The sequence below is a fragment of the Dasypus novemcinctus genome, chromosome 10 (genome assembly GCF_030445035.2).
Source record: "Dasypus novemcinctus isolate mDasNov1 chromosome 10, mDasNov1.1.hap2, whole genome shotgun sequence".
NCBI classification, from domain to species: domain Eukaryota; kingdom Metazoa; phylum Chordata; class Mammalia; order Cingulata; family Dasypodidae; genus Dasypus; species Dasypus novemcinctus.
Genome location: NC_080682.1, coordinates 117742760 through 117765275, shown reverse-complemented (window position 1 = coordinate 117765275; position 22516 = coordinate 117742760). Strand labels below are relative to the sequence as shown.

Below are 22516 nucleotides of genomic sequence, written 5' to 3'. Positions count from 1 at the left end.
CTGATTAAAAAGCATATGAAAAGATGCTCAACGTCACTAGCTATTGGGGAAAATCAAATCTAGCCACAATGAGATACCATTTCACACCCACTAGAATGGCTACTATTTTTTAAAAAATAGAAAATTACAAATGTTGGGGAGGATATGGAGAAATAGGGACACTCCTTCATTGCTGGTGAAAATGTAAAATGGTGCAGTCACTGTGAAAGACAGTTTGGCAGTTCCTCAGAAAGCCATGTATAGAAATACCTTATCTCCCAGCAATCCCTCTGCTAGGTATATATCCAAAAGAACTGAAAGCAGGGACTCGAACAGATATTAGCACACTGATGTTCAAAGTGGCGTTATTTAAAATTGCCAAAAGATGGAAGCAACCCAAGTATCCATCAGTCGATGAATGGATAAAGAAAATATGGTATATATGTACAATGGAAAGTTATTCAGGTCTAAAAAGTAAATCCTGATCTTTGCGACTACATGGTAGAACCTTGAAGAAGACATTATACTGAGTGAAATAAGCCAGACATAAAAGAACAAACATTGTATGATCTCACTGATATGAAATAATTTGTATAAGCAAACACAGAGTTAGAATCTAAAATATTGATAACCAGGTACTGGTATGGGGATAGGGGATGGGGAGTTAATGCTTAATTTGTACAGAATTTCTATTTAGGTTGATTGTAAAATTTTGGAAATGGATGGTGGTAAAAGTAGTTCATTGTTATGAGTGTAATTAGCAGCACTGAATTATACATGCAAATATGGTTGAAAAAGGAAATTCTATGGAGAGCTGGTATAGCTCAAGTGGTTGAGCACCAGCATACCACATACGAGGTCCAGGTTCAATCCCTGACCCCAGTACCTAAAAATAGATAGATAGATGATAGATAGATAGATAGATAGATAGATAGATAGATAGATAGATAGATAGATAGATAGCTCCTGCTATAAAAAAAAAAAGAAGTTTTAGGTGGTAGTTTCAGTTTGCAAAGCTGCTCAAAGTAGATATCATAAATTGGGTCATCTTTTAACCCTGGGAATTTATTAGCTTACAAGCTTATAATTTTGATGCTGAGAAAAATGTCCAAATCAAGGCAACATCAAGATGATGCTTTCTTCCTAAAGACTGGCTACCAACAATCTTCAGCTCCTCTGTCATTTGGCAAGGCACATGGCAAGGCATATGGCAGGGTATGCTGGTCTCTCCCTTCTCTTTTAGGTTTCATTGCTTTTAGCTTGTTGCTTCCATGGCATTCTCTTTCTTTGTCTGAATTTCATTCTCATGTAAAAGACTCGAGGAAGAGGATAAAGACCCACCCTTGGGCCACTCCTTAACCGAAATAACCTTATCAAAATGTTCTACTTATAATAGGTTTACACCCTCAGGAATAGATTAGCTTTGATAACATGGTTTTCTGGGGTACATCCAGTTCCAAGCCACCATAGTATATATATGTTACTAGAATAAAATTTTAAAAATAAACTATAATGGGAGCAGTTGTAGCTCAGTGGTTGAGTGTCTGCTTACATACATGAGGTCCCAGCTTCAATCCCCAATGCCTCCTAAGAAATGAAAAAATGAAACATAGGACTTTATAACACAGTGAACCTATTATAAATGATGGACTATGGTTAACAGTAAAAGTACAAAAATGTTCTTTCATAAATTATAACAAATGTCCACTCTAATTCAAGGTGTTAATTATAGAGTGGTATCTTATTTTGCCAAAGGGCTGCCAATCCAAAGTACCAGAAATGTGTTGGTTTCTATAATGTGAAATTAATTAGGGTAAAAAGCTTATAGTTCCAAGGCCACAAAATGTCCAAATCAAGGCACCAGCAGAAATGCTTTCTCACCAAAGGTCATCTGCTGGTAGATCCTGGTGTCCTACCACATGGTGAGGTAAGATGGCAGGTCTGCCTGTTTCTCTCCACTTTCTCCTGGAGCTCAGCTATGAGCAATCAGGCATCTCTACCTGGACGTCTGCTCCTTGAGACCCAAGGGGCTTCTCTGCCTTTCTGCAGCATTAGGCAAACCTGGAGTCCTCTTTTTCACATGGCCAGGTGAAAATGGCAGAGCTCCCTTTTCCTGTGTGTCTCCTTTTCTGTGTCTCTGTTTATATCAGATGCAGCAAGCAGGCAGAGATTCAAGCTGGCTCAAACCTACTGACTCAGTCCAATCAAAAGCCCAAAATCTACCTTATCAAGTAACCTAATCAAAGTCCCCTAAACTGAATTTAATGCAGTCCAAGGGTCCCACAAACAAAAGAATGGATTAATTTAAGAACATAATTTTTTGGGGGGATTCACAAAATTCCAACTGTCACAGGTGGTCTATGGGAAAAAATACATCTAATGTAAACTCTAGACTATAGTGAATAGAACAATTTTAATATTCTTTCATCAAATGTAAGAAAGGTAACATTCTAATGCCAAGTGTCTACAATAGGCAATATATGGGAATGCTGTTATTTTTATATGATTTTTTTTGTAAACCTGCAACTTCTCTAATTAAAAAAATTAAATGAAAAAATAAATGATTCATCAATTATAGACCCCATGAATGCAGTTAGAGCAGTTAGAGGTATGTTACTAGATCAATCATCAGACCTAGACATTTAAAGGAACAAGAGTATGTATGAAGGACGAGAGAACATACATAGGTAATAACATACAGTGATTTCTTAAGGAATGAGTTATGCAAGGGAAGGAAGAAATGAATGAACAAAAGAAGGAAGGATGGACTCTGAGAAATTGTGAGCACAGAATGGGAAAGATAAAGGTAAATGGAACTTGAATAATAACATTTCAATGTCCATTGCCTGTATGAGGGGACCTACTTATTCTCTGTAATAATAAGAGTAAAGTAGGGGGTGGGGTGGGAAGAGTTACCGGAAAGTACCGTGTCATAGAAATAAAGGAGTAATTGGGTAACAGGGTTATAGTCAAAAAGGAGTTAGCCATAATTTATCTTAAATAATGCATTATTAGTATAATTACAAAGAAAGAAACCATTCTTATTCTCATTCATTCATTCAGTAACTATGAATTGAGACTCTAGCCTATGTTTGGCACTCTTCCAATTCCTAGATTTTAGATGGCTAAGAAAGGAACATTTGGAAGAAGAACTTATATCTTGGAACAAAAGGAAGTTCAAATGATTGTAGCAATAAAAAAAAATAATTATTTGTTTCAGTTTTCAAGTCACTTTAGCACAAACTGCTCTGCAACAAGCTAAATATTACAGCTGTATTCAAGTCTGTAAAGTCAATCTTCAGATTTTAATGATAATACCTATTTAAAGTATCTGTCAAATCCATGCTTTTTAAAAACCTCACCTTTGAACATTATGGATTCATTTAAATATTTATAATGAGGAAAAAATGTTCCTATATACTTTAACTTAGGATATTGGCGTTTCACAATATTAAAATCAATGTATATTTAAAGTAAGAAAAAATTCTACCTTCACTGTGTCTATCCTTCTACTTATCATGATCTTCCATCTATAGCCATCTGGCATTCTCTCTACTTCTGTATTTTGAAACTACTACCTTTCACCCTTACCATCCCCTTAAAACACTTGCAAACTATGGGGCATCCTAAATGTAACTCCTGGAAGTTGTCATTAGGTAAAAACATGCATCTCTTATCCCTGGATTGAGAACTTTATTTCATGGATAGTTAGCATGTAAAAAAGGAAATTTTGAGGAGAAAAGCTTTGTTTAGTTCATTGCAAGCAACAACAGTTTGAAATATCTGCATTATACACTCTTATCTTTATACCTCAGTAACATGCCAGGGGCCATTGCAGAATGTTATAGAAGGTAGATGTAAGAGAGACTTCGAATGATTTCCAAAAGACATCTTTTAAGTCTCGGTGCCACTGTAAATTTACTGCTTCAAATAAAATGACTTCCAGAACAATTTAGAAGATTATTTGGCAACTAATGGACTTTTCTATCATGGGATATTTTTCTCCTGGCATATAGCCTAAAAAGGTCTTTATTTTAATTTGCTATTATCTGTTTTAACCTTTTTTTGGTATCTTCATACTACGTACTTATATTGCTGACTATTCTATTACATTTCATTACCTTTGTAGACCAATGACCAAGTTTTCAATTACATGACAACTTGATTGTCAGGAATTTCTGGATTGGGGGCTGAGGTATAATTTTATATGTGAAAAAAACATCATTTTTTTGTAGTAAATACTATGTTAAATTAAAATAAATATCTTGGCTGGAACACATATGGAAAAAGATAGACTCACATATTGATGAGTCTTGGCAGGTAGTAAAAAGAACAGAGAAATGCTCTTAAGATAAAAGTGAGCATGTAAGAATCTTGGGGTTGGGTAAGAGGTGATATAAAATTTCAATGTTTATCAAAACAAGAAATAGGTATACAAAAGTTGAAAAACACTGAGTCTTGCTTTATCTAGCTTTTATTTACCTAAAGTTTTTCAATACTGTCTATCTAACCATCTGTCCCCCCACATTTAGTATTTCTAGCTAAATTACCCTTACAAAAAGAAGTAATGTATAATAAAAGTGTAGGTTAAAAAGTCATTAATACCAGTGCAGGTGGAATATACCACTATGACAGGTTATTAAGGAAGGATGTTGGAGGATATTCTTTTATAGTGAATCATCTTCTGTATAACTTTTTTTTTCTTATCTGCCCTTAATAAAATAACTTTGAAAAAAATACTCATTGGATGAAAAAATAAAGGCATGAATGAAAGAATACATTGACTACATCATGCTGTAAATAAAGCCCCATAAACTTTTTTCTCTCACATTTCTGCAATAAACATTTTCCATTATCACTATGTTAATGACTTCAAATATTACCATTTTCAGACAGATGTACCACAGCATTTTTAAAACCATTTCTCCATGGTTTGGATGTTCATTTCCAGTTGTGTGATTATTTTTTACCATTAGAAAAAATGTTGCGACAAAGCTTTGAACACAAATCTTTACACACATTTCTGAGGGCGCACGGCGGACAGCGGGGGGTGTCAAGGGCGGACGCACAGCGGCGCGAAGAATGCTGCGGAGACGGAGAGTGGTGGCAACGCGTCTGCTTTATTGAGGAAGACAAGCGCTTATATAGGCTAGGGCGCTGGCGGTAGCAGGGCTAAGCCAAATAAGGCAATGTATGTGAGGGGAGGCCGCTAATTGGCTGGGGGACGGTTGGGGGTGAGGCACGAGGGTGAGGGGCGACGTGTGGGGTGCGGATTGGCTTAAGCTGAAGGCGACCTCCGATTGGTTGTTGGAGGCTGTTGCTAGGTAAAGGGGCAGAGGTGAGGTTATCATTCTGGCGGGGGTATATGGGGGCTGGGGCAGATAAGGGGAAGTTGTGGGTTGGGTTCTGGTGAGGCGGGAGAGGCAGGCCGATTACCCTAGGGCGGCCCCTATGGAGACCGGATGCTGGGTGGAGATAGAGGAGGCAGCCGTTACGGGCAAGACTAGCAGGGGGGCGACGATCTACCCGCGCCAAGCACTCACCCAGCAGGAGACGAGGCCTCATCTCAACGTGCTGGGCCTGCCCAACGATGGTAGCATGCTTGTTACCTCACATTTCTGATCATTTCTTTAGAATAAATTCCTAAAATTGAATTATCAGGCCAAAAAATATTTTCAATTTTAAAAGTCAAAGAAATGCTTTGTCATTAGAACATTCTATAAAAGCATATGATATCACCATTAATTTTCCTCTTCTAAAAACCCCATTTTGGGGGTGCTTTCCATTGGAGGGATAAAATTTAAATAAAAGAGGAACTTTTGTGTGCACATTGCATTTGTAATATCTGCAACCACCAATTAAATGGTAATATGCCTTGCCTTTCTGCTGTTTCTTTTTCTGAGATAAATATGTAGTATATGAAATAGGAAGTGCCATTTGGCTGGGCAATGGCCATGTGCTCCTGGGGATGTCACCAAATGTGAAGCACGGGGAAGCGGGAGAATGAATAGTCCATGCCAGCCACATTCATCAGTCATGGATTCTGCCCAACTGCAAGGACATAGCAGCCCGTGCAGAACTCTGGAGAGGGGCTGCCCTCACCAGCATGACACTTTGCAGACTTGGTCAAGGATCAGCACTCGGTTAATTAGTCAAAATTGTTCAAATCCAAGGGCATCACCAGGGGTCTGCCTGCTCACATAGAAAGATTGCTGCTTAGAGGAGCGTGGAGCCGGGATCTGCCCATGCAGCTGGCAGGCTCTGGGATAATTGTCAGGGGACTTGAGTGATTCAGCCAGGGAAAGCAGCAGGGAACAATTTCACTGCTGCTTTTTATCTGTCTCCCTCTCCACTAAATGCTGCTGGCTGGTAGCAGAGGCCCAAAAGGGAATGCTAGGAGAGAACAATAATGGGAGGTTGGAAAGCACTTTAAATCATTTGCTTAGCTGAATTCAGATGAGCCTGTTCTGAAGAACCACAGCCATTAGGTCAGGCCCAGATGGCAGACTAGTTTTAATTGAAATAGAGAAGATCTCCAAAGTCCTTGGGATTGGCCACACAGGTCCAGTTATGCTCTGTTTCCACCTTGGGTCCTCAGTCCATTGGAAATTCTGGCTCATTCACTCTTTTACTCCGAGTCCATTTGGGGGAAGGGAAAGTATATTAGCAAATGCCAAAGCCAGCATGTTCTCCATATTAGAGTTAATCCTAAAACTATGGTGAAGTGTTGCTAGGTTGTCATCAAAGTTATTATTTCGAATATCCATTGGCTTACAAAATAATTTTTTTTTAATGCAACAGTGGTGTACTTCCCCACACTAAAAGGTTCCTGAAGCATCACTTCTACTCCGTTAGCAAGGGCAGTTTTCCTACAAATCAAGAGATAGAATCCCAGAAGGATCATTTAGAGTCATCCAATTTAACATCCAGGGACTATCCAGCTGCCTCTTGAGTGAAGAGCCCTCCCTTACCCCCAATGTAGTAGCCCATACTCAGTTTGGATGGATCTGTCTCATCGTTCAACCTTAAGCTGAGTAATAATTTCATACTTGAGTTTTCCATTTTTTAAATTCTTGTTGCCACATCGAACAAAATAGCTTCTACTTTCATGTAACATTTCTTAATACTTCGTGGGCATCTCTTGTGTCCTTTCTGAGTCTTCCTTTAAAGCATGGACATTCTCGGTGATACTGTTCATTCATTAATCAAATATTTATTGGACAATAGACTCATAGATAGATAACCACAAAATAACACAGTACATTGCCATAGGTACTCATAGGCATCTTTAAAAAATGCAAATGAGGTGTGGCTTACTCAGAGAATTATTGAGGTGATCATCTAAGATTTCCTGGGACAGATGCCATCTGAACCATGTCTTAAAAGATGATAAGAATTGGGCCAGTCATGAGGGACATTTCTGGTAGCGAAGAGAGCATGAGTAAAGGCCAAGATGTGAGTTATAGTGTAGTCTGTGTGGGGAAAGAGCAAGATCAGTTCAGTCTGGAGCAAAAATGTAAAGCTAGAAATAACAGGAAATAAGGATAAGAGATCATGAATACTTTCTGAAATGGCAGGATTTTAGACACCCCCTCCAAGTCATTGATATTGTCAGGAGAAAGTAATTGGGTAGCTCTCTAATGCTGTTTGCCTCTTTCCGCACTCCCACTAATCAAGAAATCGTTAAACTCTGAGGTGCCAGCTATAGTAAGAACAATATATTCTCCAGGTGATGTTCATGGAGCCAGAGCCAATTTATACTGAAGTTCCTTACTGGGAATTATATCATGTTCCCCACAAAAGGCACGTTCAGTTCCCAACTTCTGGGTCTGTGGGTGTGAACCTCTCTTTAAATGACCTTGAGATGACATTAGTTAGGTGTGCCCAAGCTGAATGAGGGTGGGCCTTAATCCAATACAGTTGAAGTCCTTATAAGCAAAAGTAACAGGACACAGGAAGACAAGCCACAGGGAGCAGCCAGGAACTGGAAATCAATGGAACCTGGAAGAGAAAAAAGATGCCATGTGCATTTTTCATGTGACAGAAAAGTCAAGGACCAAGGATTGCCAGCAGCCAGCCCCAGAACGCCCCAGTGTCCAGGGAAAGGATGCCTTGCTGACTCCTCAATTTTGGACTTCTTCTTGTCTCAAACTTGTGAGCCAATAAATTCCCAGCATTTAAGCCAGCCCACTACATGGAATTTGTTTCGGCAGCAGAGAAACTAAAATAATACCATCGCCTCATTCTTTACATTCAAAATCTCGGGATCTTAGGGAAACTGCCTCTTAAATCATCTACATGCTGTCTCTGTGACCACTTGTAATGTCGTGAAGTTGAGGTTATACAAAGAAAATGTACTAATTACCAGAGGCCGAACTATCACTGCCTTTTTTGCTATGCACCATGAAGTCAGAAATCAACAGGATCTTAACAATCCCTGGTCTAAGCTTAGAGTTAGTCCCTTTGAGGATGCTCAGCCAGTAGTGATATAGTCATCAGTTGTCCATAGGGACTTAAACCAGAAATGGGTTTGCATATACTCTACTCCTGTGGACCTCATGAATTCAGTCTCATCTCATCCAATTCTCATTGCCTTCTTTGTTCCAACCTTATTGTCTGTGTCTTAGACCTAGAATATTCTTTCTTACCTCTGGGATTTTATACATGTTTTTCCCTGTGCCTGTAGCATTCTGTTCTCCTCCCTGACTGTCAACCTGACTAACTTACAAGGAACTAAATTGCTATTCATCTTCAGGAAAAGTCCCTTTACTGGATTCTCCTGTGAGGTGCTCCTGTACTCTACACTTCCTCCTCTTCTGCCTCAAAATTGTTTATATTTACTGCTGTAGCCCTAGGGTTTAGTACAGTACGATGAACAGAGCTGGTATTTAATAAATATTAAATAAATTCATGATTACATGACTGCTAAAAAATAATAGTTCTGTTCAATGAACATTGGAATGTTTCAAAGAACAAACAGAATTAGGGAAGATACCAGAGGTATAGGGATATGGGACTTCAGCTGCTATAGCAGAATTATTAATTTCAACCTTTCAACAGAAATGCACTATGGTAAAAACAACGCTCTGGAATTCAGAGTTTTATTAATTCTTTTAATAAAAATTGTTAAACATTACCTTGATATTTGCAGCAGTACAACTGTCAAGTTACAGCTGATATTATTTTGACATTGACCTTTTCTGACTAATTTAGTGCTCTAAGTAATATCTCTGGATTAAATACTAACTTCTTAGTCCTCATCTATTTTTACTGAAGAACAGACCTTGATCAATTGATTACAAATTGAGTAAGCTTTATGTGTTGTCAGAGTTTGTAGAGAAATTAAAGGTCCACAGACAGGAGACTGGTTAAATAAATGACAGTATATGACCTTGATGAAATATGATTTATCCACTTGAAATCCAATTATAAAGACCACCTAGCTGTATGGACAGGGGTTAAAATATAATGTGAATTGGAGATTGTGGGAAGATGGCAATGGACTAACAGGCAGAGCTGAATGCTCTTACAAAAGCAACAGGGTCTGCTTTGGGGGTCAGCAGATGAGGACAGTACTACACAACTCCCAAGAGGGTAAGGGACAGAGAGACAAAGAAGCTGAAAGACAAACAAAAGTTACAAGCACCCACAGTGACTGAGAAGAGTTTCCCTCCCCTACCCCCAAGATACTGAGCTGGGGTAAAACCCTGGCTCACTTCAAGAACTGAGAGGGGAACAGACATCTTCCTCGCTGTCAGCAGTTTCAAGGGAAAAGGAAGGGGAGGTCAGGGTGTTTTTCTTCAGTGAATTTAGCTAACAGAATCCACTTTGAATCTCCAATCTGGAGATTCAACACAGGAACACAGGAACCCAGGAAAGCCAAGACTGAAACACCTCCAGGGAAAGGTGCCCGACTTGCGCCATCTGCTGGCCTGTCTGGAAACTGCAGGACAAAAACTTCACGCTCTCCATATCCTATCCGTGGGAGAAAATCTGCACCTCACCAGTGAATCCCTGGCCTGATTTTGAAAACTTGAGCAGGAAAATTTTAAAGACTGAAATAAGTTGAGCCAAATACCAAAGAAGATCTGTGGGGAAAGAAAAACCAATAAGCAAGAGAGAGAAATTAGCAATCAGAGTAAATTCACCAACATATTCAGATGCCTAAACATCAGCAAAAAATTACAAGCTATACTAGGAAACAGGAAGAGAGAGCCCAGCCAAAAGAACAAACCAAATATCCTGAAGAGATAGATATGTGATATAAGACAATTAATCAGTGATAATCACACAACTCTCCTAAATCACATGAAAGTATTTAAAGAAAATATGACTAAAGAAATAAAGGATATTAAGAAGACACTGGAAGAGCAAAAAGAACAATTTGAAAGCCTGCAAAGAAAAGTAATGGACCTTATGGGAATGAAAGACATGATGGACAAGATTAAAAATTTATTAGAGGCACATAATAGCAGATTTTAATTGCTTGAAGACAGAATTAACAATTTCAATGACAGAGCATCCGAACTGGAAGAGACAGGAGAACAGAAAGAAAAGAGAGTGGACGAAATGGAATGGATTCTCAGGGAACTGAATGACAATGTAAAACACACAAACAGTTGCATTATTGGTGTCCCAGAAGAAGAGAATGGAAAAGGGGGAGAAAGAATATTTGAGGAAGTAATGACTGAAAACTTCCAAACCCTTATGAAGGACATAAATAGCAATATCCAAGAAGGACAACACACCCTAAACAGAATAAATCCAAATAGACCTACCCTAGACATCTACAATTCAGAATGACGAATATCAGAGATAAAAAAAAAGGATTCTGAAAGCAGCAAGAGAAAAACAAAGCATCACATACAAGGGAAACTCCATAAGACTAAGTATGGACCTCTCTTCAGAAATGATGGAGGACAGAAGAAAGTGGTATGATGTATTTAAGGTACTGAAAGAGAAAAACTGGCAACCAAGAATTCATCATCCCACAAAACAGTCCTTCAAAAAAGGAGGGTGAGGAAGCGGACTTGGCCCAGTGGTTAGGGCGTCCGTCTACCACATGGGAGGTCCGCGGTTCAAACCCCGGGCCTCCTTGACCCGTGTGGAGCTGGCCCATGCACAGTGCTGATGCGCGCAAGGAATGCCGTGCCACGCAGGGGTGTCCCCTGCGTAGGGGAGCCCCACACGCAAGGAGTGCGCTCCGTAAGGAGAGCCACCCAGTACGAAAGAAAGTGCTGCCTGCCCAGGAATGGCGCCGCCCACACAAAGAGCTGACACAACAAAATGACACAACAAAAAGAAACACAGATTCCCGTGCCACTGACAACAACAGAAGCAGACAAAGAAGACGACGCAGCAAATAGACACAGAGAACAGACAACTGGGGGGAGGGGAAAAGGGAGAGAAATAAATAAAATAAATAAATCTTTTAAAAAAAAAGAAATATTGAAAAAAAAAAACGGAGGGTGAGTTCAAAGTCTTCACAGACAAATGAAAACTGATAGAATATGTTACCAAAAGACCAAGAAATACTAAAGGGGATGCTGCAGCCTGAAAGGAAAAAACAGGGGTGAGAAATTTGGAGAAGAGTTTAGGAATGAAGATTATTAGGAAGAGTAAACTAAAGAATAAGACAACAAGCAGTAGAACAACGTGACAACAGAGAGCCAGAAGACAAAAAGGATGAAGCGATTCAGAGTTTTCAAGTAGCCCTTCACATCTACCCAATGAACCTGAAATATGGGCAAGAACACTCCAGGAGAAGCAGAAAATGGCACAGAGGATTAAAAAAAGTGAATCATCAGCAGAAGGAACAGACTTCTAGCCAAAGTCAATTTCTGACTATGACTTTGAAAGTGATCAGATGGGTGCTGTTTGTGCTACTATTGCCGAGAAACAGAAGACAGCTTCAAGAAACAAAACGATGGCTGCTGCTTCTGCTTCTGGATGGTAGAGATTGTAACTGAGAAGGAAGATGGTGCTCCAACACCGGGTGGCCTGTGTTCATCAAAACCAATGAAGGAAAATGCATAGCATGAATTATTTGAATCTACCTTTTTAGATTATCATTTAAAGTTTTAGACATAGGGACATTTATTCTGGAGAAACAGGGCAAAACTCCTCGTTGTAAGGTAAGTTTTTCAGATGAAGCATGTAAATCTAAATGGTAGCATTGCTGTGTAGTGTTTGGACTATGCTTTGATAAGTTATGATTCATACTTAAGATTAGAATTCTGAGCAAAATGTTTTTGATGTATCAATTTAATTTAATCCAAACTTATGGATGGATGCATTTTAAAGACACAACTTCAAAAATAAATTCTTGAATAGCAAATAACTTCATCAGTATTTATATGTGTGTGTGTGTGTGTGTGTCTAAATTGAGGGGAAATATCAGAATACAGAGTAGAGAAACACAATGCAGCCATGGAGAAGGGGATTAAAGGCAAATATAGAAATAAATAATTGGTTTGCTAAGTCAGACGGTTTGTGAATTGGGGGTGGGGGAATTTAATGACAGCTTCACACAAATTTTAGAAGGATTTCTGTCATTGGATGTCAGTTACTCTAATCTGCAGGAGTGAATATGAAAGCTTTATTAGCATATAAAGCTAATCAAATTTACAAGCTGCAGTAGTATTTTCACACCTTGTCTTTAGCGACTGCAAATTAAAGTCTATTTATTGTTGAAAAGTATCTCTCATATGTTATGACTGTAGAAGAAAGTCCTGCCTTCTGAGGTTATAATTTCTTGTTACATAGGAACACATTTTATTTGATGTATAAATATCAGAAAAATACCAGAAAAAAATCAAACAGAATGAAGACACCTAAATTTCACTACTCTGTCAAATCACGTATTTTCATGTAACTTGTTTCCTTCCATTCTTTTTCCATACGAACGTATAACTTAAAAAATTGTCACCCTAGCAGTTTTTTGTACTTTATGAAGTACAATTTGTAAGGGTTTTTTGGTGTGGTTTTTTTTTCTCCACTTCAAAATGATCATTTTAATTGCTACATAAAGGAAGCCTTTTCAAAAGGCCAAAAATATTGCCCCTTGAATGCCTGCCACACAGGAGAACAAGAGTCAAGTTTCTTCATGACCTTCCCTTTGTCTGTTGACAGTGCACTTTATGGCTACACAGACAAGACTGTTACATGATTTCCATTTGAGTAGTAAGATGATAAGGCCAGTGCAAGGGGCGCTAGGTTTTAGGTGACAGCCCCCTCATTTAATATCTACTTATTGTTTCTACAGGGGAATTCTGGCCTGGGATTCAGTATTGCTGGAGGGACAGATAATCCCCACATTGGAGATGATCCTGGCATATTTATTACGAAGATTATACCAGGAGGTGCTGCGGCCGAGGACGGCAGACTCAGGTAAAGTGCTGAGACGTTGGAAGTATTTGAAAAGTAAATCGGCCACATCTATGCCACACATTCGTACCATTGGACAATAATAATGCTACCAAAGTTCTGTACTTAAAGAGAAGCCTGTCCAAGGAAGCTTTCTGTAATGACTTTGCAGATCTCTTGTTACTTATTGAATTTCTACTGGTATTTACTTTGTGTTTGTTGACAGCTGCCACATTCAACATCCGACCAAGCGCTGTGATGAAGGAATACAGATATGGCTTCTGTTCAGATGGGGCCTGCAGTCTAGTTGGAAAAAAGAATAATGTAAACGAATGAGCGTACAGCAGTATGATATAGAGCATTAACAAGTGACACTATGATAAAGGCACTATGTATTCGTGGATTCAGTAACCCTTTGTCAGGGCTTTCTGCAGGAGTTTAGAGACAGGGCTGTTGAAGAAGTTTAGAAAACTACTCCATAAGAGGATTCCAGTCTGAGTCCTAAAGGGTAATTAAGATTTCACTAACCCTACAAATCTGATGGGGGCTACAGAGGGATAAAGAGGAAGTTTTCCCAGAGTAAAGAGGGGAACTAGCTTGACCTACATGAAGAATACATGGTGGGGATAAATCGTTGGAGTGGAGCCAAATAATGCCCAGTGATGGAGTAGTAGATGCTTGAACCAATGCCCCATTCTTTAAAGAACTGAAGGTTATTTTGGGAAATAAGATTCACCCATATGGGACAATTAGTAAATAACATAAAATGCTATCAGGCATCAAAACACTAGCTAAAATACATTGTAGATTGCAAAAATCACGGAAGACCTCAGTGGAGGAGAAAAACATGTCCTAAAGGCATTTTAGCATCCCTACTAGATTGCATTATTTGCATTATTTATATGTATGTATGTATTATATACTTATATATATATACAAATGTTTATATATATACATATATATATATATGCACGGCTCAATAAATTTTTGCTGAGTGAAAGAGTAAATTTCTAAAAGATAAATGAATGAATTAGAGTAGAGGAAAAAAGGAAAAGTGATGGGGGAGGGGATATCACAAGCAGAGTCCTCTAAGCAAGAATTACCTCAGCTTTTGTAGAACCACAGTGAATAACGTGGCTTAAGTGGGGAAGAAATAAAGTTTCATAGCCGCTTTTGGCATGTTACCTCATCAAGCATAAAAAACCTAATTTACTGTTTTCTTATAAAGTACTCAAGCACCCTTTTGTTCCCTATCCAGTTGTTCTGATTCAGTCATTACTTTTGATAGCTGTGTCTTTGCAGCTTGTGGGGAAGAATCAGTTTTTCAGGTACATTTGCATCTCCTATCAACACAAAAAGAAACAAGTGACACTCCTATAGAAGACGTGCTTTTGTGACAATAGAACTTCCCAGCTGAATTGGCTGACTTAGTTTCTGAGTGAGGAACTATTCATACTGGAGAGGGAGAGATTTGATAGAGATGTCAGGTAATTCTGAGTCCAGGTGGGGATTGTGTTTGCGCATCCTGGACCCTACAAGACTTGGCCCAGTGGTTGGGGCATCCATCTACCACATAGGAGGTCTGCGGTTCAAACCCCGGGCCTCCCTGACCCGTGTGGAGCTGGCCCATGCTCAGTGCTGATGTGCGCAAGGAGTGCCCTGCCACGCAGGGGTGTCCCCACATAGGGGAGCCCCAGACGCAAGGAGTGCACCCCGTAAGGAGAGCCACCAGAGCGAAAGGAAGTGCAGCCTGCCCAGGAATGACGCCACACACACAGAGAGTTGACACAACAAGATGACGCAACAAAAAGAAACACAGATTTCCATGCCGCTGACAACAACAGAAGCGGACAAAAAAGACGCAACAAATAGACACTGAGAACAGACAACAGGGAGATGGGGGAGGGGAAAGAAATAAAATAAATCTTTAAAAAAATAAAAAATAAAAGTTTAGAATTAGGTTTATTAGGAGAAAAAGCAAAAATTGAAGGGCCACCCTCATCATTTCATGCCACTTTCAATCTAAAGAAGTAGGGAAACCGCCAGCCCCTGACCAAATAATAGCTTTAAGCTTGAGGATAGATCAGACTGTGTGTTAGCTGCTTGCCCACAGTTAAGAACCAAAAGCAGTGTCTTTTTTTTTTAAGATTTATTTTATTTCTTTATTTCTCCCCACCCCTCGTTGTCTGCACTTGCTGTGTCTGTTGTCTTCCTTGTTTCTTTAGGAGGCACCAAGAACCGAACCTGGGACCTCCAATGTGGGAGGGAGGCAATTAATCTCTTGAGCCACCTCCTTTCCCTGCTTTGTTGTGTCTTTCATTATGTTTTCCTTCCTGTGCCTCTTGTTGGGTCAACTTGTCATGCCTGCCTGTCACACCAGCTTGCTCTCTTCTTTAGGAGTCACCGGGAACTGAAGCAGGGACCTCCCATGTGGTAGGTGGGAGCTCAATCGCTTGAGACATATCCACTTCCTGAGTGGTATCTCTAAAGAGTGCCGCTAGCTGGAGAAAGTTCTCTGCTTTGAAGAACTCATACAATTAGCTCAACCTGTGTGGGTGTTTAATAAAAACTACATATCTCATTGAATCATTGTGAGCTTTAAATGAGTTTAATGTGCCGAGAAAAGTACATGGCACATTATAAGCACTGTGTTGGTCTTTGCTATTATTTTTATTGATCTGATATATTATATATCAGATATATTGATCTGATATATTATATATATCCTGTAATTTAGAACTCGACCCCCAGACCACAGCATTGCTTCACTTTTCTGGACCTCAGCTTCTCTGTAAATTTTAGTATTATGCAACTGTCAAAAATATAATTTGTAATGAAAAAGCTACATTTAAAATTTTTTGAGGGTCTTTAACCCAAAATAAGGACCAAAAGATTTTTTCAAGTGAAAGAAAACTTCCTTTAGTTTGAGGCTTTATTTTTTAAGTGAGGGAAGCACAGCAGATTCGGTTGATTGGGTTATAAACTTGAGAATAGGAACTGAACCTTTTTAGTACCACATTCCTTTTTTAAATGGGCTTGAATTCCATGTGATGACCAAGGAAAAAGGGATGTGGAAAGATAGAAACAGGAAAGTTAGGGGAGGACAGAGAGGGTGAAAGGAACCTGAAGGAAAGGTGGAAGGGAGAGAAGAAAGGGAATAGAACTCCAAAGAGAAAAGGAACAAAGGGGAGGCAAGAGAAAAGACTACTGAGAGGTGGAGAAGGGAAAGGAGAAAGGGGGGAAGAGGGAATAATGCCAGAAGTTATTGAGCTCCTACTACGTGTCTAACATAGCTGGGACTTAGGTTTACTCATGGGATCCTCAGAACAACTCTGTGAAGTTAAGAATATCACCGCTCAACAGACGAGAAAATAGTGACTAAGAAAGTTGGAGTAACTTGTCCAAGGTCAATTAGAAAGCAGGGCGGAAATTCAGAACCATTTTCTTTCCAGAGCTCACTGTAACGTGCTGCGTCCATGTCCTGAAGGACTAATGGTGATAAGAAAAGCGTTCCTCACAGTTCGGTGGCCCAGCCTCAGAGTTCTTGTCACACTGAGAAAAGGCTGCGCAGATGTGCCAGGTAGGGTGTTGGGTGTTACTGCCTCTTAGTACCACCTTAGAATGTTCAGGGAAGTGGACGTGGCTCAAGTGATTGGGCTTCTGCCTACCACATGGAGGTCCCAGGATCAGTTCCTGGCGCCTCCTGGAGAAGGTGAGCTGGTGCGATAGGCAGGTGCAGTGAGCCGACGCAACAAGATGATGAACAAAAGAGACACAAAGAGGAAGACAATGAGAGACACAACAAACCAGGGAGCTGAGCTGGTTCAAGCGATTGAGCGCCTCTCTCCCACATGGGAGGTCCCAGGTTCAGTTCCTGGTGCCTCCTAAAGAGAAGATGAGCAGACCCAGGGAGTACACAGCAAATGGACACAGAGAGCAGACAGTGACCTCAAACAACAAGGGGTCAGGGGGAGAATAAATAAATGTGTGTTTTTTTTAAAGAAGGTTAATTATTTGAGTCAGGACATTGGGACTCTAGTTAAAGCAGAACCCAATATTTGTGCCTCAGGATAAGTCACTCTTTTGAGCTTCAGTTGCCTCATCTGGAAAACATAGGCCTTGGATTAGATAAATTGCAATATACTGAAAATCTATATTTATGCCAGGCTGCCAGATTTTCAGCTGAGTATTATTCAATGCTCAGATGTTCCCAAGCCATTCAAGTTCATGGCAAGAAGCAGTGACATGGCGAGCAACCCCAGCAGTACCAGCAAGGATTTACGAGGTGAAGTGGAGAGCCAGTTACCCTAGTTAGGACTTCTGCACAGTGTTGCAAGTTGTTCATTGCACAACTCCAGGAGGTGATGTTCACATAGGTAGTCATAGTCAGCGCCCTGGCTCCGGGAAGCGAGAACAAGGACCAATGTGTAGTGGGAGGCAAGAATAAAGGCAACTGTGACTCTGTAGGAAAATAGCCCACATGGTAGCTTTTACACTGTGGAAACTCTGCAGGCAGAGAACAGATCATGTAGAAGGGTGCAGCCATGCCGTCCTAGACTCTGCTGGACTAGTGAGTTAATTAATGGGTGTTGGGAAGCGAACCTGGCCCAGTGGTTAGGGCGCCCGCCCACATGGGAGGTCCACGGTTCAAACCCCGGGCTCCTTGACCCATGTGGAGCTGGCCCATGTGCATCAGGGAGTGCCGTGCCACGCAGGGGTGTCCCCTACATAGGGGAGCCCCATGCACATGGGGTGCGCCCCTAGGGAGAGCTGCCCAGCACGAAAGAAAATGCAGCCTGCCCAGGGATGGTGCCGCACACACGGAGAGCTGATGCAGCAAGATGATGCAACAAAAAGAAACAGATTCCTGGTGCCGCTTATAAGGGTAGAAGTAGTCACACAAGAACACACATGAATGGACACAGAGAGCAGAAGGGGGGGGGAATCTTTAAAAAATAATAAAGTAACTGGGTGCTGCTTTCAGCTGCTAAATTTATGGTAATTTCCTAGGCAGCAATAGAAAAATGATGCATACATCATTTGGAGAACCCTGGATTCATTGTGAAAAGCTTCTCTGTGTGTGCTAAATTGCACCCAATAAAGTGAGAGTGCAGGCTTAAGGCACAGATGAGGTGAGGGGTTACTTTCTCTCTAAGTAACCCAGACTACAAACCGAGCTTAGGCCTCAATTGTTTGCCCCAGAAGAGGGATGTTGGAGAAAGAGCTTAATATTTGAGTTGAGCCCTGTGAAAGCAGGGCTGACTTGGAAAAAGCAAACCGGTATATTGTGAGAGAACCTATAATGCGTAAAAGGACCTGAGAGCAGCCCCAAGCCAAGAGCTATAAAGATTGGGGACATCAGTCACGCAGCCTCTGGGAACTGAATTTTGCCAATAGCCAGGTGAGCTTGACAGAGGATCCTGAGCTCAAGGAAGGAAGGCAGCCTCGCCGACACCTTGTCTGCAGTCTTGGAAGCTGTGCCTAGACTCCTGACCTGCAGAAACTGCGAGGTAGTAAATATATGTTATTTTTAAGCTACTGAATTTGTGGTGACTTATCATGCAGCAATAGGAAACTAAGTCCTGGCAGTGTGCAGTTCTAGCCCCTGGAATTCTCTGGTGGCTGGGCTGCAGCGTGCCTTGCCCGCTGCACCACCACTAAATGTCATGGTCCCATGGCAGGGCTCAGGACTTTCACACAGTCAGATAAAAGGTGAAAACACAGACCGTCAGGAATAAGGGCGGACAAAGCCAGAAAGAGGGAAGAAACCAGTTTCCTGGAGAGAGGATGCCCAGAGCTGGGCTTAGCTGGAGTCAGATGCCCCCTCTGATAACTGGAGACGTGAGTCTGAGCTAGACGAAGGGAGAGAGCTCTGGGGGAAAAGTGTGATGAGGTTGAGTCAAATGGCAAGGCAAGAAAAGCACAGGGTGGTTTAGATGAATTGCCCTGAGCAGCGCTCCTTTTCTGGTGGAAGATCTTTTTAAATATACTTTGCGTGTGTTTTTATGAACGACACTCAACTTTTGCAGAATATCATAAAATGCAGAAAACTAGACAAAACCCAAACAAGACACAACAAATCATACATTTCTAAAACACATTGTCCATCACTCAACATTTTTTTTTTTTTGGTATATTTCTTTCTGCTATTTTTTTTTTTTTTGGTTATTTTTTTGCATTTTTCAAAAATTTAGTTTAGATTATACCTAGATGACACTTAAATTGAACTTCACTTACTCTTATTCCATAAACCTTTCCCTACATAATTGAGAAAGCCTTTGTAAATATTGTAATTGATATATAATAATATCTTTAACCACTTACATTGTTAGGAATTTTGGTTATTATTCATTTCCTCAGCACTTTATATAACTTGGCAATCTTTTGGAAAATATTATTGACCCTGCTTCTCCTTTCCTTATGATATAGTTCTAGTAGCAGAATTACTGGACCAAATAGTATGAACATGTTAAAGATTTTTGATGCATATTTCCAAATTTCTTTCCAGAAAGACTATACTAGACTGTACTTCCACCAACAATGTCAGAGCGGGCCTGTTTTACAATATGCTGTCAGCATTGCATGTGCTTACACATATAGAATTTTTGGCTCTTTTCCAAAATAACAATGGTATATTTGCTTTACTTTGTTTCACTTTGCATTCATTTAATTAACAGTAAGATTGGGCTTTTTAAAAACGCTACTAGTCAGGTGTATTTTGTCTTCTGGGAATAATCTTTAAAATTGGATGGCATTACCTATCTTTAAAAATAACAATTTAGAAGAGCATTAGGTTTCCTTTCAGAGCAAAATATAACTATTTCCATGATTTGAAGAATGATTTTTAGTTCGACTCTTGTATCTGAACCTTAAAAATGCCCTCTGTGTGGCTACAAGTCCCTGAATTGCTGGGGACAGATATTGATATGTCATTCTGGGGAAGAGCTATCTCATGAGAGCCTCGCTTGATGGTACAGCAGTGACATTTTACACAGCAATGCATTTATTAAACCCGTCCACAGCACAAAAGCAGCATGTAGTAGCAAGTAGGAAAGATGGCCACTTGCCAAGTTCCTGACAAGCAACACAATTTAATCTCCTCACCCTCAGCACAATCATTCTACTCCAAGACAGGATGGGGGGAAAAATGTTTCCCTTTCTTTAAGTCCACTTCTCCATTCCTTACTTCTCTGTCTGCTCACAGGTGAGGTTGATTTTGTTCTGATAAAACCAAAACAGCATACATGTTAATTTCAAACAAGAATAATATTGAATAATAATTTTGGATAATATTGGTCACACTGTGATTTGACCACACTTACTGAAGGCAAGAGGTCAGGGTCCTCAAGAACTCAGTCCCTGGAAACCATAGCACTGCCCTTTGGCTGTCATTTGACAATTATTTTTTTTATTGTTTTTTTCCCCACTAATTTAGATCCATTGACTCACTAGTAGAGGAAAGAGATTGGGCAATGGAGGGGGAGAAAAGGGGGATATAGAAGGAGAAGGAAAAGGAAGAAGAAGAAAACAGATTGGTAATTGCCAGGAGGTGAAAACATGGTATAAGTCGAAAATGAAGAAGACAAACCTAAACTTACTTTTTTTTCTGTGCAAATGAGAAGCTCCAAGCAGAGGAAAGCAACTTCTAAGCATGGCCATCTGAAAATTAGTCCCAGGACTCACTTTCAGATTAAGGAAATTAAATACTTCAAATAAATAAAGCAGTATAAGAGATTGCTAAATTCTTAAGAGTATCCCTCCACATTGAGATTTCATGAGTTTAGGTGATCACCAATGAAAACCTCATGTGTCATCAAGTCCAGCCTGTCAATTTCCACCGCAACCCAACTGGTGATTGCATAGCATGTCTATGCTAAATTTTCCATTCAAAGACAGACTCAGTGACTTCAAAGCCAAGTGCCTAAACCCAGCTGTTAACCTGGACCTGAGGACCTTCTGAAGGGAACTTCATTAGAGGGTAGTAGTACTAGCACTTCTCGGAAGGATGGTTGGACTCACAGTGGAATAATTCTTAGGGACTTTTTCTTCCCATCTCTGTGGGGGGAATATAACACCCATTTCTCCTTTGACTTCCTTTACCCATATTGTCAGCCCTACTTGTTTTGACAACCTGCTTGGACAAGAAGAAAATCACTTAGCAAGTATTTTTTCATAGTGACCAGCAATGCCAAGTCCCCAGCAATTCAGGACTTGGCATTGCTGGTCTTAATCACATCTGCAAAGTCCCTTTTTCCACATAAGTTAACATAATCACAGTTCCAGGGACTAAGACATAATATATCTTTGGTTGCCTAATCCAAGGCCACAAAAATTTACTCCTGTGTTTTCTTCCAAAGATTCTATAATTTTAGCATGGACATTTAGGACTATGACCTATTTTGAGTTAGTTTTTCTATATAGCATGAGGTAGGGGTCCACCTTATTCTTTTACATAAGAACAGATAGGTGCCCCCTTGCAATCTGTTGTTAAACAAGAGGACATGTTTGCCACAAAGCTATCTCAGTTAACCCACGAGGGGATTTATGCCTGATCTACCAGATGTACACTTGAAACATATTTCCTGTTCAGAAATTTTCCTGTGTATTACTGGTAAATGAAGCATCCACAAGCAGGCTTTCAGAGCTGGAAAGCATCTCCAAGTTTTCCTAATTTGGTCCATTGGCATGTAATCTTATAAAGTAAATCCCCTGGGTTAAGCACTAGTTTCTTAGCTATGACACCAAAGCGCAAGCAACAAAAGAAATAAGATATAAGTTGGACATCACCAAAATAAAAAAAAATTAAAAATTGTGCCTCAAAGGACACCATCAGGAAACTGAAAAGTTAACCTACAGAATGGGAGAAAATATTTGCAAATCATGTATCTTTCATGGGCCATTTTGCAGCAGGTCACAAATTTGAATAGATATTTTTCCAAAGAAGGTACAAATGGCCAGTAAATACATAAAAATATGCATAACCATTAGGGAAATGCAAATCAAAACCACAATGAGATACCATTTCACACCTACTAGGATGACTGTAATCAAAACTACAGACAATAACAAGTATTGGCAAGGATGTAGAGAAATTAGAACTTTCATACACTGCTGGTGGGAACATGAAATGGTGCAGTTACTTTGGAAAACACTGGCAGTTTCTCAAAAAGTT

The 22516-nt window shown here is 40.0% G+C and overlaps 1 protein-coding gene across 36 annotated transcripts in view; it reads left to right on the top strand.

Annotated features, from left to right (window-relative positions):
- The window catches only part of DLG2 (discs large MAGUK scaffold protein 2), a 2400703-nt gene that overhangs the window by 1706481 nt on the left and 671706 nt on the right, over window positions 1–22516 (top strand). For all 36 annotated transcript variants that reach the window (XM_058306073.2, XM_058306075.2, XM_058306074.2 and 33 more), the window contains one exon: window positions 13244–13368. In XM_058306073.2, the coding sequence (XP_058162056.1) occupies window positions 13244–13368 (125 nt within the window). The remainder of the gene's footprint in view (window positions 1–13243; window positions 13369–22516) is intronic.